This window comes from Photinus pyralis, unplaced genomic scaffold (assembly GCF_008802855.1).
Source record: "Photinus pyralis isolate 1611_PpyrPB1 unplaced genomic scaffold, Ppyr1.3 Ppyr1.4_LG8, whole genome shotgun sequence".
NCBI classification, from domain to species: domain Eukaryota; kingdom Metazoa; phylum Arthropoda; class Insecta; order Coleoptera; family Lampyridae; genus Photinus; species Photinus pyralis.
In genome coordinates, this window is record NW_022170819.1 from 9372089 (window position 1) to 9385976 (window position 13888).

Below are 13888 nucleotides of genomic sequence, written 5' to 3' on the forward strand. Positions count from 1 at the left end.
GTTCTTTTTACCGCTAAGCTTTTCTCGCTTCCGAACACATATCGGCGGTATTTTTTCTCTTTTCGCTACTTAACAAAGTAGCGCTCGTCACTGTCGCGCTTATACGACAAGCGACGCGTCCGTCGCATTCTAAAGCTTATAAAAGTTTTAGTGAGGTGAGGGTTACGCTTATCCTTGTCGCACGTTTAATTAAAGCGCGACAAATCACATCCCTCTCTTCGTTTCGTTTCGTTTCAACGCACCTATTTATGTTTCATAAAAAGTGCCCTCCTTGTCAGGGTATAACAGGGTATTTAGAGCGGGGGCGAAAACTAACAATATTGACCAGAACGAAAAAGTTTCAACGTCAGTTAGACACGAAATCTCAAGCGCGTCGCTCGCAATTTTATTTAATCGCGCGCGCGAAGCGAAAAACTTCGCGACAGTTTCAAGTATCCTTTCGGTTCGGATAATATCGTCGCAGCTCGTTACGACGTCGCGTGTCTTGACGACGGCGACGCGCATTTCTTTAAAACGTTAGCGACGGTGGTGAAAACGTGCGGCGGTGTGAATTTTTAGTTGTGTTTAGTTTTCGGTGTCTCGATGCATCTGCCGCCTGCGAGCATCGACATGTACGCGAATATGCAAGAGTCCCTCCAGGAGTATCACGGGGAGTTGGTGCAGACCGGAAGCCCCACGGTCCTTTGTAGCGCGCTTCCCAATCACTGGAGGTCGAACAAGAGTTTGCCGATCGCGTTTAAAGTCGTCGCGCTGGACGACATCCAGGATGGGACCGTCGTGACGCTCCGGGCCGGCAATGACGAGAATTACTGTGCGGAGTTACGGAACTGTACGGCGGTCATGAAGAACCAGGTCGCGAAATTCAACGATCTGAGATTTGTGGGGCGCAGTGGACGAGGAAAGTCCTTTTCCTTGTCGATCATGATCAGCTCCTCGCCGTTTCAAGTCGCGACGTACAACAAGGCGATTAAAGTCACGGTGGACGGTCCACGAGAGCCAAGAACCAAAGCCAGTTAGTATTACCACCCGTAATCCCGACAAAAGCCGTGTTTGTTTATAAAACGGCCGATAAAAAAATCCCGATGCATATGTGCCGTATAAACATATAAAAGTCTTGGTTTGTCGGCGATTTAATGACGTTGGCGTTGTCAACAACTAAAATTTTTATGTATCGTAACATTTACAACCGAATTTTTCATTCTTTCAGACTTTCAGCTAAATGCATTCGCAAATTTTATTGAGCATATGCCGTAGGTTTAATGGATTCTGGGACTAAACAGAAAGTTAATTGCCGATATAAAGATTTTAATACGACGTAAGCACAGATTGCTGAACGTAAACAAGGATTTTATTATTGTCTCGATCCTCCACAGTTTGGCACATTTCTACGTTTTGTTCACTTTTTCAGATTTCCAGTACGGATATGGCATACCTGGATTACCTGGTGCGTTCAACCCGTTCCTTCTGAATCCGGGATGGTTGGACGCTGCCTACATGACGTACGCGTGGCCCGATTACTTTCGCACCCGCCCGAGCTTTCAACAGCAAAACATTCACCCGGGATTAATTAAAGGTAGCATCATGTCTATTGGGATAGGTCAGTAGCTAACCGGCTGCTATTTCAGGCAATTCACCCCAGCTGCCACCGAGCAACCTCCAAGGGCCCGGCGGCGACTTTTACATTCCTCACGGGGCGACACCGCCGGGTGCTTTCCCACCGAACTACCACTCGGGCGGCCTACTGCCTCAGTTACCAACCGAGAGCCTCCCCAAAGTGCCACAGTTCGACAACTTCCACATCCGAACGCTACCATCGTCGTCACCCCTCGATCAGCTCACAATGAAACTATCCCCGACCTCGACGGACCGCACAACAGTCAGCCCGCAGATGAACAGGATACGAAACCTCCACGACAGCCCGAGAATCCACTCGACAGTGGACCACTCGAACTCGGAAAACTCAGACGACGAAGACATCGACGTAGTCAAGTCCGCCTTCCAACCGATTAAACCCGCCAACATCCTCCTCCAGGAGATTCAGCACCCCGACTCGACCGTGCAGGACAAAGAGCCCTCGGCCAAACTCAAATCGCCCGCCTCGCGCAAACCCCACAGTCCAAAATCGCCGAGCGCCACCAAAATCACACACACACCCTCGCAGATCAACGCCACAAAAAACGTGTGGCGGCCCTACTAGTCCCCCCCACAAAGACTCTCTCCCAAATTGTTGCAATATTGTAAATACGAACGAGTGAAGTTATAGTCTATAGTTTAGTCTAATACACGAATTGTGATAGCAAAATTTAGATATTTTTGTACACTTGTAAATGATGTAGAATAAATTCATCGCCGCTGCAGCGGGCGCATTTCGTAATTCGCTAAGGAGGGACTCCCGGGGCAAAGTTACGATACTTGTGCAACGAACCGTGTACGGATGAAAAGGGCTGATATAAACAGACTCGCTGGCAGTCCTACATTAATCATAACATAGGGCTTCGAGGGCTTAAACGAACCCATTCTGTATTAACTCGGGAGGAGAGAAATCACTTTGCGCACATCTGTTACTCACCATTGTATTTCGAGTTTTATATTATATATACGGGGCGACTGTCGTTAGGGTTTGATTTACGATACATAAACCCTACAAGTTCGGTGTGCAGCGTTTTTATTTTGGATTAATCATAATCGAGAGTCGACTCGAGGAATTAAGAGCAGTTGTGCGAGAACCTCTCGTAAAATTCGACTGTAGGATAAATATTTAGATTGCTTCCAATTTTATTAGTTGTTTTTGTATTATTTTCATCGAATGGAATCCTACATTATGCCAGAAAAATAAATTGGGGTTAGATGTATCCACATGCTTTTACGGTAGTTGATTTTTGTTTCCGTGCAGTGAAATAGGATGATGAATTTCTTTTGACAGGTTCCCATCAGTATCCCTCGAATTTAAAATTTCACGTTTTAGGAGCATTAATTTGGTGCTAATTTGTTACACTAAAACCAAAAAGATACCGCTTATTTTGTCGCCAAACTCGAACAACCCGAAAAAGCGCTAAATGATGTAAAAACCAACAGGAAATGTATAAATAATATACCGTTGCTTAGGAGTCCGTGAAGGTGGAGATACCGATACTGCTACTAAACAGTAAACATACGATAATTTGGTGCTCTGGAAAAATTCCAAGACTTTGTTTTATCGCATTTCCGAACGAGTTCCTCATATATCAAAATTTAAAGACAAACATGTAGTTTTGTGACTTGTGAGTATAAGATTTGGTTTCAATGAAAATTTTATCAGTTCTTTCTTGGGTGATGTTAACATAACAGAATTGGAAATTCGAAACCGTTCGCGATTTGTCATATACACAACCGCACGGACGGACAGAAAGTCCAAATGACCAAAATTTAATCGCTTAGTCCCTGGAACATTGCCTACCTATTACTGAAAACAGAATTGGAAAATTTGAAATCGTTCGCGAGTTATCATGTCCACAAACGGACGAACTGACGGACGGACAAAATCATGAACTCGCTTAGGTGCTCGTTAATGAATCGCACCCAGCATCACGGATTTTATTAAAATCTTCCCATAAGTTCAAAAAAATAAAAAAAATGAGTTAAGATTGAGATGTAGGTAATTTCCAAAAAATTAGAAATTCTGGAACGCGTTTCTGGAGTCAATTTGTCAATTAGAGCTCCAAACTGCACAATAGTGTTGTAATAAATTTTGTTTCCGTAATATGATAAGGTAATGGTCAAGGGACTAACCGATTCAATTTTGGTTATTCGGACACTCCGTCCACCCGTCTGTGTACATGACTCCGTCCGCTTTTGTACATGATAAATTGATAACTCACGAACGGTTTTGTCAAATCCTATTTCTTTATGTTGATGGACAGTCATGTCATCTGTCGAGAGAACCACCCTGGATGATTGTTTTAACATTTTTAACACCCTCTACTCTTTTAAAATGCACAAAGAAATCGAATCTGTCAATAAATCCCCTAAATTCGAAAATTTTACACTCTCTAAATCGAACACACTTCTAGAATCAGTGTTTATACTGTAACGGTAGCTCTAAATTTGGATTTAGTTTTTCAAATTTTATAGCGAGATAGGTGGGGTTTTAAGGGTAGAGCGGTTTAGGCCTCACATATCATAGAAACGGTATACTAATCGTCAGGGTATTTTTTCCATTAAAAGGAGCTAAAAGAAAAACTTTGCCGTTAGTAAACAAAGGGGGATAGGGGGAATTCGGTTAATTCCCATACAACAAAATTAGGGTGGAGTCAATTTATGAAATGTTTCTCATTTTCGTGTGAACCATTTAATAATTAGTTAATTACCAAAAAAAACGAGACTAAAAGTTTTGCATGCTTGCGATTGGTATGCACTGGAGGTTGACGTTCGAATAGGTTTCATTCATAGGGCAATTTCGGAAAAGGAAATATATCCGACGGGATGGTCCAGTTTAAATTTCACAAGACAAGTGTCTTCTACGTGTTTTGGCATGAAAGTTAGATGACTGCTTGTAATTGTTCCAGTCTCCAACTGTAAGTATAGGGAAGTCACATTTGCAGTGTCGGTGTTAGGACCCCTAAGGTCATCACAAGCTTTAACGAAAGAAATTAATTTCTACCAACCTCGGCTCCTTATCGAGATCGGTTATAATTTATTGTTCATATCTCGGGAAGATGGTGTCGGAGGACAAGCGGGATTTGGAGCTTCTAGACAAAGCATTTGACAGAAATCAAACATCTGGGCCACTAGGCCGACTTGAACAAATATTTGAATAGTTGAAAACCATTTGATAAGAGAACCGATTATTCCCATTACAAATTTCTGAACACGAATCGATTAAATCACGTTTTGAGAGGAATGGTTAGAGTGAATCATTCATATAGATTTCATGGAGATTTCAAAAATTATTTTTTTAGAGATTTTATAGAGACTTTATAGAGTTATCATGGAGATTTCATGCAAATTTCATGGAGATTTTATGGAGATTTCATGATCTTTCATGGAGACTTCATGGGCATATCATGGAGGCTTCATAGAGATTTCATAGAGATTTAATTGTGACTTTAGAGATCTCATAGAAGTTTCATAGATTTCATAGAGACTGCATGGAGATCTCGAAGAGATTTAAAAGAAATTTTGTAGTGATTTTATCTCAGGTTCATAAAGACTTTATAGAGATTTTATAGAGATCTCGTAGACTTCATAGAGGTTTCATAGACACTTCAAACAGGTTTCGTTAAGATTATGAAAATTTTTTAGTTTTCATAGAGATTTCAAACAGATTTCATTCGAGATTTCATATGACATTTTATACAGGGTTTCATAAGGATGTCATAAAGATTTCATGGAGCTTTTGTTGGGGTTTGATGAGGAGTTTATGGAAATATGTTGAAGATTTTGTAGAAATTTCAAAGATACTTAAAAGATTTCTCAAAGAGATTTGTAAAAAAGATTTCTCAAATTGAATTCTTTAAAGAGATTTCTCAAACAGATTTCATACAAATTCCATAAAGCTTAGAGATTTCATATAGATTGCATAAAGGTTTCATAAAGATTTTATAAGATTTCGTACGAAATTTCCTACGAGATTTCATACGAGCTTTCATGCGAGATTACATACGAAATTTCGTACGAGTTTATTTCGTACGAGATCTCATACAAGATTTCATACGAGATTACATACGAGATTTCGTACGAGACTTCATACGAGATTTCATACCAGATTTCGTACGAGATTATTTCATACGAGATTTCATACGAGATTTCATACGAGATTTCATACGAGATTTCATACGAGATTTCATACGAGATTATTTCATACGAGATTTTATACGACTTACGAGACTTCATACGGGATTGCATACCAAATTTCATACGAGATTTCATTCGAGATTTCATGCGAGATTTTATACGAGATTTCATACGAAAGTTCATATTAGATTTTATACGAGACTTCATACGGAATTTCAGACGAGATTGCACACGAGATTTCATACGAGATTACATACAAGATTTCATACGAGCTTTCACAGGAGATTACATACGAGATTTCGTACTAGATTTCGTACGAGATTATTTCATATGAGATTTCATACGAGATTTCATACGAGATTTCATACTAGATTTCATACGAGATTATTTCATACGAGATTTTATACGACTTACGAGACTTCATACGGGATTTCATACGAGATTTCATACGAGATTTCATTCGAGATTTCATGCGAGATTTCATGCGAGATTTTATACGAGATTTCATACGGAATATCATACTAGATTTCATACGAAATATCATACTAGATTTCATACGAGATTTCATTCGAAATTTCATTCGAGATTTCATTCGAAATTTCATATGAGATTCATTATGGACCCCATGGATCGCATGAATTTCATGGATATCACAGATTCCATGGATCTCATTAATCTTATGGATCTCATATCTCATATGTTTCATAAATTTCATAGATTGACTAAACTCAGATCCCGTTTCTTAAATTTCGCATTTTTTTTTAATTTCATAGATTCTATCTATAGGTTCCATAGAATCCATAAATTTCGTACATTCCGTAGATTTTCCATAGATTTTAATATTCAAAGGATTCCATGAATTCCATATTCCTAGGATGTCATCAATTTCATTTCGTAAATATTACAGTGAGATGTGCTTGATTTGAAATTTCAAACAAGTACCTTTGGCGTATATAGAGACACCGTTCAAACGACAAGTAGCGTTGGCGTATACAGAGCATTTTTACACACAAAAACCAATGCCGTTACTGTTCAACAATGTAATAGTTTCGATGTCAGCATGTCGATGTTTGTCTGTATAGGAAGGAAATGGTGTTCAGCTTTGCCGAGTTTACTTTTTGGTCAGTTGATACAGGTTGTATTTGAGATCACTTTGCTTTCTGCATCCATTGAGTTTACTGTGAAAGATTTGCGTCATTGTCCATTTTCAAAAAGTAATGTATTTACATAGTTGTAATTTAAATTACTTATATTGTAAGCTATGTTGCCTTGAACTGTTTAAGTCAAGGTAAAGTGATCCTTGAATTTGGTTTTATTTGCTGTCAATGTAAATGTTGTCTAATCTAATCTGCTTTTTTTAAATGTAATTAACGTTTTGAAGATACTTAACGGCATTCATCTCGAAATACAATTTTATTCTAAGGTTACCGTATCCAGAACCTTTAGATACCTTATGGATTGGAGGCTAATTAAAAATTTTATTTAATATACTTTTATGTATGAGACTTTAGCATGTTACCCTTTCCAAATAGGAAAGGATTGGAGATGCTTCTAAATCTACTTGAGATGTTCATTGTCCATTCATAAGTGTATTATTTGCGTTCCCTTTTTTCCCATAAGCTTGGATACGAGTGATGCAACCTGGGCTTTCACACGTAGGCAATCTGGCCATTGTTGAGTGCGAGGTTTGTATTACTACGCTGGTGTTCCGAGTGGTGTCGACTTGGGTACATCATAACAGATTTCACAGATTTCATAAATTTCACAGATTTCACAGTTATCACAGTTTTCACAGATTTCACAGACTTCACAGGTTTCAAAGATTACACAGATTTCACAAATTTCACAGATTTTTTCCAGATTTTTTATTTCATATCTCAATTCTACTCAAAAAGGTACGAGTATTTATTCGAAACATTTTTTGTCGTGGCAACAGGTAGTGGCGCTGTAATCACAGAAACTCATTTTCCTTAAAATTAGTACATTTCGATTAGATTTGTAATATCGTTTTATTAATGTCATACACTTTCGCGATATTAAACAGGCATCTTCGTCTCTTGCGCTAAAGACAATAAAGACAATACTTGGATTAGGCAAATTCAATAAATTAGTGAATAAGATTTTCTGGTCAAATGCGACAAATACTACATTTTCAGATCAGATTTTTTCCTACGAACAATTTTTCTAAACTCATTGTTAGTAGAAGGCTTGAAAGTATACCCGATGTATATGTAACGTTTAATACACTATTTAATAACCGAGAAGTGTACTCCAATCTCGCGAATTCTCATCAAGTTTGAAAATTTACTCGCAATTAAAGCGATTTTAAATTGTATTTACTTTTTTTTGTAAATAGTTGGTATGGTCGGCGAGGGTGGTGGGTTTGAATAGGGGTGGAATAAGGGTCCTGGACTCCGGTCACGGCTGTAATTTGCGATGAAGCGCGAAGGGAAATTGCCAGTGTGCTGCTTCCGTGACTTAATGAGAGGCAGCGCCTCAGGCCAGACCATACCTGCCCGGAATGTCCTCATCAGAACATAATGGAGACATCGGGACGCGACTTGAAAATAGTCAACCCTACTTCTCTACGAGCAATTCCGTTAACGTTACAACTTGAGGGCGAGAACGTTGTCTTTTTTTCCGAATTAACATCAATAAAACATTGGCGAGCGCGTCTTCCTTTGATTTGCGAGAGGGCTAAGATCCCCTCGCGATGCTGATTTGATTAACAATTTGTGACGCGATTTCACGAAACTCTTTGTTTCAAACGACCCCTACTTACGACGACTATTAAAACCTCTCACAGATTCATTCGGCAAATCTATTATCTGCATATGTACAGTCTGATTTGAGCGACAACAACGGCTCGGATTTATACAGGGTGGGGTAACCGGATTTGCCCCCCTGGCATTGTGAATCCATCTGACTCACCCCGTGGGATGCCGGATTTAGGGCGCGTGGACTCTGCCCCAAGCACGGCCGCAACGTTCCCACTGAGCAACCACGCCGGCCAAGAACTCCTCTACAAGGGGGTCGAGGGTGAAATAATACCAACCCTTGTATTGATAACGGGCTTGATTGAAACCGAAAGCGGGATGAATGTATTATATAACTTAATGGATTGTTGCCTAAATGAGTTTTTTTTTATTCAAACAAACTTCCAGTATTAGTCGAAACTGTAATTTACAACAAACGGAGGGATGACAGCTTTAACCTACTTTCGTCAATGGAAGTGATCGTCTAGTTTTGTAAACTAAGACATCGTTTTATGGCGACTCCTAAGTATGCCAATGAAATAGAAATTTTTCTTAAAATACACGTATAGGCGTAAAGTAATAAATCTAGTTTCGTTTTCTGTTTGGAAATGGAAGGCCGCAGATTTGACCGAGCCTAGTGCCCTTATAAAAGCTTTGTTGAAAAATATAGCTGAAGCCAATTTGGTTACAGTTTACAATCTAATAGCTTTTTTCGTCCGCTACCGTTCAAAGGAATTCGAAACTGGGACAAGGTCGATTTTATGACTGTAAACTGTCACTTGAAAAAATGATCTCTACAGTTAAACATCGCACGATTAAACTTATTGAAATATAAATGCAATTCCTGACCAGCCACCCAACTCCCGACAAAAACGCGTAAATTTTAGATGAACTGAATTATTCTGAAGTAATTAATTTTTGAACTCCATGCAAATCGTATTATCTCTGCAAAAAAACTGATAAGTCGTGGACCCAACTCACATAAATTCAGATTTTGCCTTTGATTGGCATATTCAAAATACCTAAGTTTTCAAAAGCACAGTTTCGCTGGAAAATTTACATTCGCAAAATTGAACTCGTTTCCGATTAATTTATGCACGGAAGCATAAGAGTAGATGAATTCAGATTCGATCTTTAATTACTAAAGGCTGTGCTTAGTTTTTAGTTACCTACCTCCTAATTTTTATGTAAATAATTTTATGATTTCTTGAGACCAGTTGATTCTGTTGCTTCCTCTAGCTATAGATCTTGTAGATCCCATTGATCCCTATATATTCTGTTGATGTAGACCATCAAAATTTGTCGTCGATCAAGTAGACTATACACCATTTCAATAACAAATTTTCTAAACGATTAACTTGACTTTCTCCGATTGGAAATTGTAGACCCTGCAAATCCTTCTGCTTTCAGATTTTAATAAAATTAAGTAAATACCGTACGTTGTGAAGCTCCCGTAGATGTACAGGGTGTTTTTTTGGGAGCTTTAGTTAAACGTTTCTGGGAAAGAAGTGAAATAGGTAGGTCTTTGAAAATTTGTACTTAGGAGTTACTCTGAAGGCCGAATCGATGTAAAATATTTTCAATATGGTCGAACTTCCGGAAATACCGGAAGTAGCTACTAATTTTGTTATTTTAAATAACAACCCCTATTTTTATTGCATTTTTGGATTCTACGTGAAATTTCAGTTATTTTGATACATACAGGTATATCTACCATTTATGGTTTTTAACTTATTTTGACTTTAAGAAAAAAAATGGCGGATGCAGACGATAGAATAGGGATTTCTTTTAGTGTATTTAAAAAAAGTTAACTTGCGTACGACTGCACCTATCCAAATTAAAGAAATTTCAAAGACTAAAAACTCAGTTTTTTAATGAAATGACCATTTTCTTACTATCGAATCGAAATTGGCATATTTTGTGTTACATGTTCCTATAGCTACCTTTAACCGTTTTTGAGTTATTCGTATTTCATTGAATTGATACCATTTTTTTCGGCCATGATTTTATAACAATCGAATTTTAAATAAATCAAGAAAAGGATTCTTTACTATCATTTATTCTAATGTAAATAATTAATTAATATTATTATTATCATCTATTATTATTATTATATGAAAATAAGATCAAATTATTTCTTCTTCAACACACACTCAAAACGAAAGCCTTCGTGTTGCAAACACAATTCAATTCTTTTCCTTAAATGTTCGCTTGTAGAGTTTGTATCACTTATGAATTGTGATTAACTGGCTTGTAAGTGCATATCTTACTCTCAAGATCATGTCTTCTCTTGTTGTGGGAGGCCCCGGCATAAACTGTGTCTTTTACATATCCCCACAAAAAGAAAATGTAAGAGGGAAAGAGGTCCAGGAATGAACAGGCCCTAGGTTTCCGATTCAATTCCCTGGACAAATGTAAAAACCAGAGCTGGGGAGGATTCGAATCACTTAGGAATCGAATCCTGGATTCGAATCATTTTCGGTGATTCGGAAGTGGGAACCGAATACTTTAAAATAAAAGGATCCGTGATCCGGATTCGTTGCATTTATCAGAAAGGATTCGTATTCGAATCCTCAGTGTATACATCCAGTGTATCACCGAGAATTTCGAAATATTAGTTTTGTCTAAGGCAAACAACAAATAAATATTTTTTTGTTAATTTTATTTTTAGTTTAGCATAATGCTTATTTGGTTGCCTATTTTAAAGTTAAATAAACTTCATATTCATTATTCTTGTTTTTACTTAATATTCTCAGACTTTACTTTATGATACTTAATAATTATAGTACCTACAGAGTTACAGGCTTGCAGAGTATATGTAAGAACAAAACACTTCGGAATTTAGAACCTAGAGATAGCCCTATGACCCCAGTGATGATTTTTATAACTACCCGTCTTAGTTTTGTAGAATTCTAAGAGAGGTAAACTCCAAATACTCTTTAAAATTCTGTGATTTTATTTTTTTGTTAATCTGTGATCCGTGATCCGAAAAATGATTCGAATACTAGGATTGAAATCATGTCTCAAGCGGTAAAGGATCCGTATCAAAGTATCCGGGATTCGAATCCATTATTGATGATTCGGATTCGTGATTCGAATTATTTTTTGGGGGATTCGTCCCAGCTCTTGTAAAAATTCGGAAATAATGCTGCATTATGTGCAGGGGCACCATCTTGTTGATATAGCAACGTATAACTGCTGTTCAACAATAATATAACGTACAATTTCCGAATTTCCACAAAATTCGATATTCGATATATTCGAAATTCAATATTAGCTTCACTTTCAACAATGGGCCTTGCTCTAGGTAATTCTTTTGGGGGTACAAAATTTCAAAAATTCATACAAGTTCGTTCCGCGTTCGCCGCGATTGCGTCCATTTCACCATAAATAACAATTAAATTCCAAAAATCTTCATAGGTGAACACTGCGAGCCATTTTTCGATCATTGAAAAACTGATATCAACCTATAACAGGTGACAGATCAGTGTCACCAGACAAAGAAAATCCGAAAAAAATGGTATCAATTCTATGAAATGCGAATAACTCAAAAACCGTTAAAGATAGCTATAGGAACATGTAATGCCAAAGTATGCCAATTTCGATTCTCTATCTAATGCAATAGTAAAGAAAATGGTTATTTCAATTAAAAAAACTGAGTTTTTAGTCCTTGAAGTTTTTTAAACTTTGATCTCCATAGGTGCGGTCATACGCAATTAAGTACACTAAAAGAACACCCTATTCTTTCTCTATGCACTGCTAAAAATGGATTACCATAACTAGAACCGTTTTCAAGTAATCAATTATCAAGGTATCGGCTGCATCCGCCATTTTTTTTTCTTAAATCAAAATAACTTAAAAACCATAAATGGTAGATATCGACATGTGGATATCCAAAGAACTGAAATTTCACGTAGAATCCAAAAATGCAATAAAAAACAAGGGTTGCTATTTAAAATAAGTTACCAGCTACTGCCGGTGTTTCCGGAAGTCCGACCATTTTTTTACATCGATTCGGCCATCAAAGTAACTCTTAAATACAAATTTTCAAAAACCTACCTACTTCACTTTCCCAGAAACGTTTAACTAAAGCTCCCAAAAAAACACCCTGTATAGATCCTGTACGTCGATCCTGTAAATTAGTTCTTTCATGACAATAATACAATTCATTAAAAATTTGAAAATAAGGAAGATACTTTCTTGTCCGTTTCATTGGTTATGACACATATAGGTAATTACATGCAAAAATTGCGAGTCTATAATAGACCCTGTAGATCCTCTAGATTGTGTAGCTCCTGTAGACCCTGGATCCCAAGGGTTACTTAAGATAATATGGTGCCAATGGGTCTTGTGAGTCACGTCGAACTTATAAGTAAGATAACTGCTACAGTTGTTGGCCGGTCACTAGTGATTGGCCACTTTTACAAAATCGGAAATGTTAAGGCTTTCAAAAATTATAAGGAAGAAATATATTTGCATTGCAATTTGACGACATTGATATTCATTTTGTCTAACTGTCATCTGTCTCAGTTAATGTTATCTTGTTGTTACTGCGTGTGTTGTTCACTTGTTCGAACAGGTGCATTCAGTTTATCATTAAAAATCCTTACAAAATATAAATATTTCACTTTAAAGATACCAATTTACAATTTTAATGGAATTCGCAGTCCCTTAAGTGACAAATGACTGTACCGGTATTGTAGCCTCTATAGGCGCTAGACATGCCTTGGGGACCATAGAATGTGTAGTCGTATTGTGGTGCAAACAACGTCATGTAGACGTTATTTCGGTTTAAAGAACAAAAATAATGACGGGACACCCTGTATATGAAAATATTCCAATTTAGTAAATGCGATGTGGTGGGCGAGGGAGTATTTACGAATAAACACAGAATTGGTGTGTTTCATTTGCATGTTTACGTAGTAAAGATCAAGTTTGCGTATTATACAAAAGGTTTATTTAAGTGTTTGCGATATGAACTTTTGATATATATGGCGAAAGTTTAATTAATTTCAACGAAAATCTGGTGATAATAACGGGAGATGCAGGTGTGCGCATTCATTCGGCATTTTGACGCGTTCTAGTAAGCTACTTAAATTAATGTGCCTAAATCAGTAAAAAAAATTTTAATTTTTGGAGATTTTTGACTATTTTTGACATTTTTTAAATGGTACGCCCTGTATATTTTTATACTGTTTGCTAGGAAATAATTTTTGCTTTAAACAAGTTTCATAAGTTGTACCTTCTAAACTTAATATAATTGGAGATTTTAAAGAAAATATTAAAATAATTTTACTGAAAATTAAACCTTTTTTTGACAATTGTAAGTGCTCTGCACCCAAACATGAAAATAAAAATAA

The 13888-nt window shown here is 37.2% G+C and overlaps 1 protein-coding gene across 1 annotated transcript; it reads left to right on the top strand.

Moving 5' to 3' along the window:
• The first annotated feature begins 367 nt into the window (after positions 1 to 367).
• LOC116178674 (segmentation protein Runt) lies at positions 368 to 2362 on the top strand. Its single transcript, XM_031498243.1, has 3 exons — positions 368 to 1012; positions 1409 to 1573; positions 1626 to 2362. Exons 1-3 carry the CDS (start codon positions 583 to 585, stop codon positions 2195 to 2197), a joined length of 1167 nt encoding a protein of 388 aa, XP_031354103.1. The 5' UTR covers positions 368 to 582; the 3' UTR covers positions 2198 to 2362.
• Positions 2363 to 13888: the final 11526 nt, after the last annotated feature.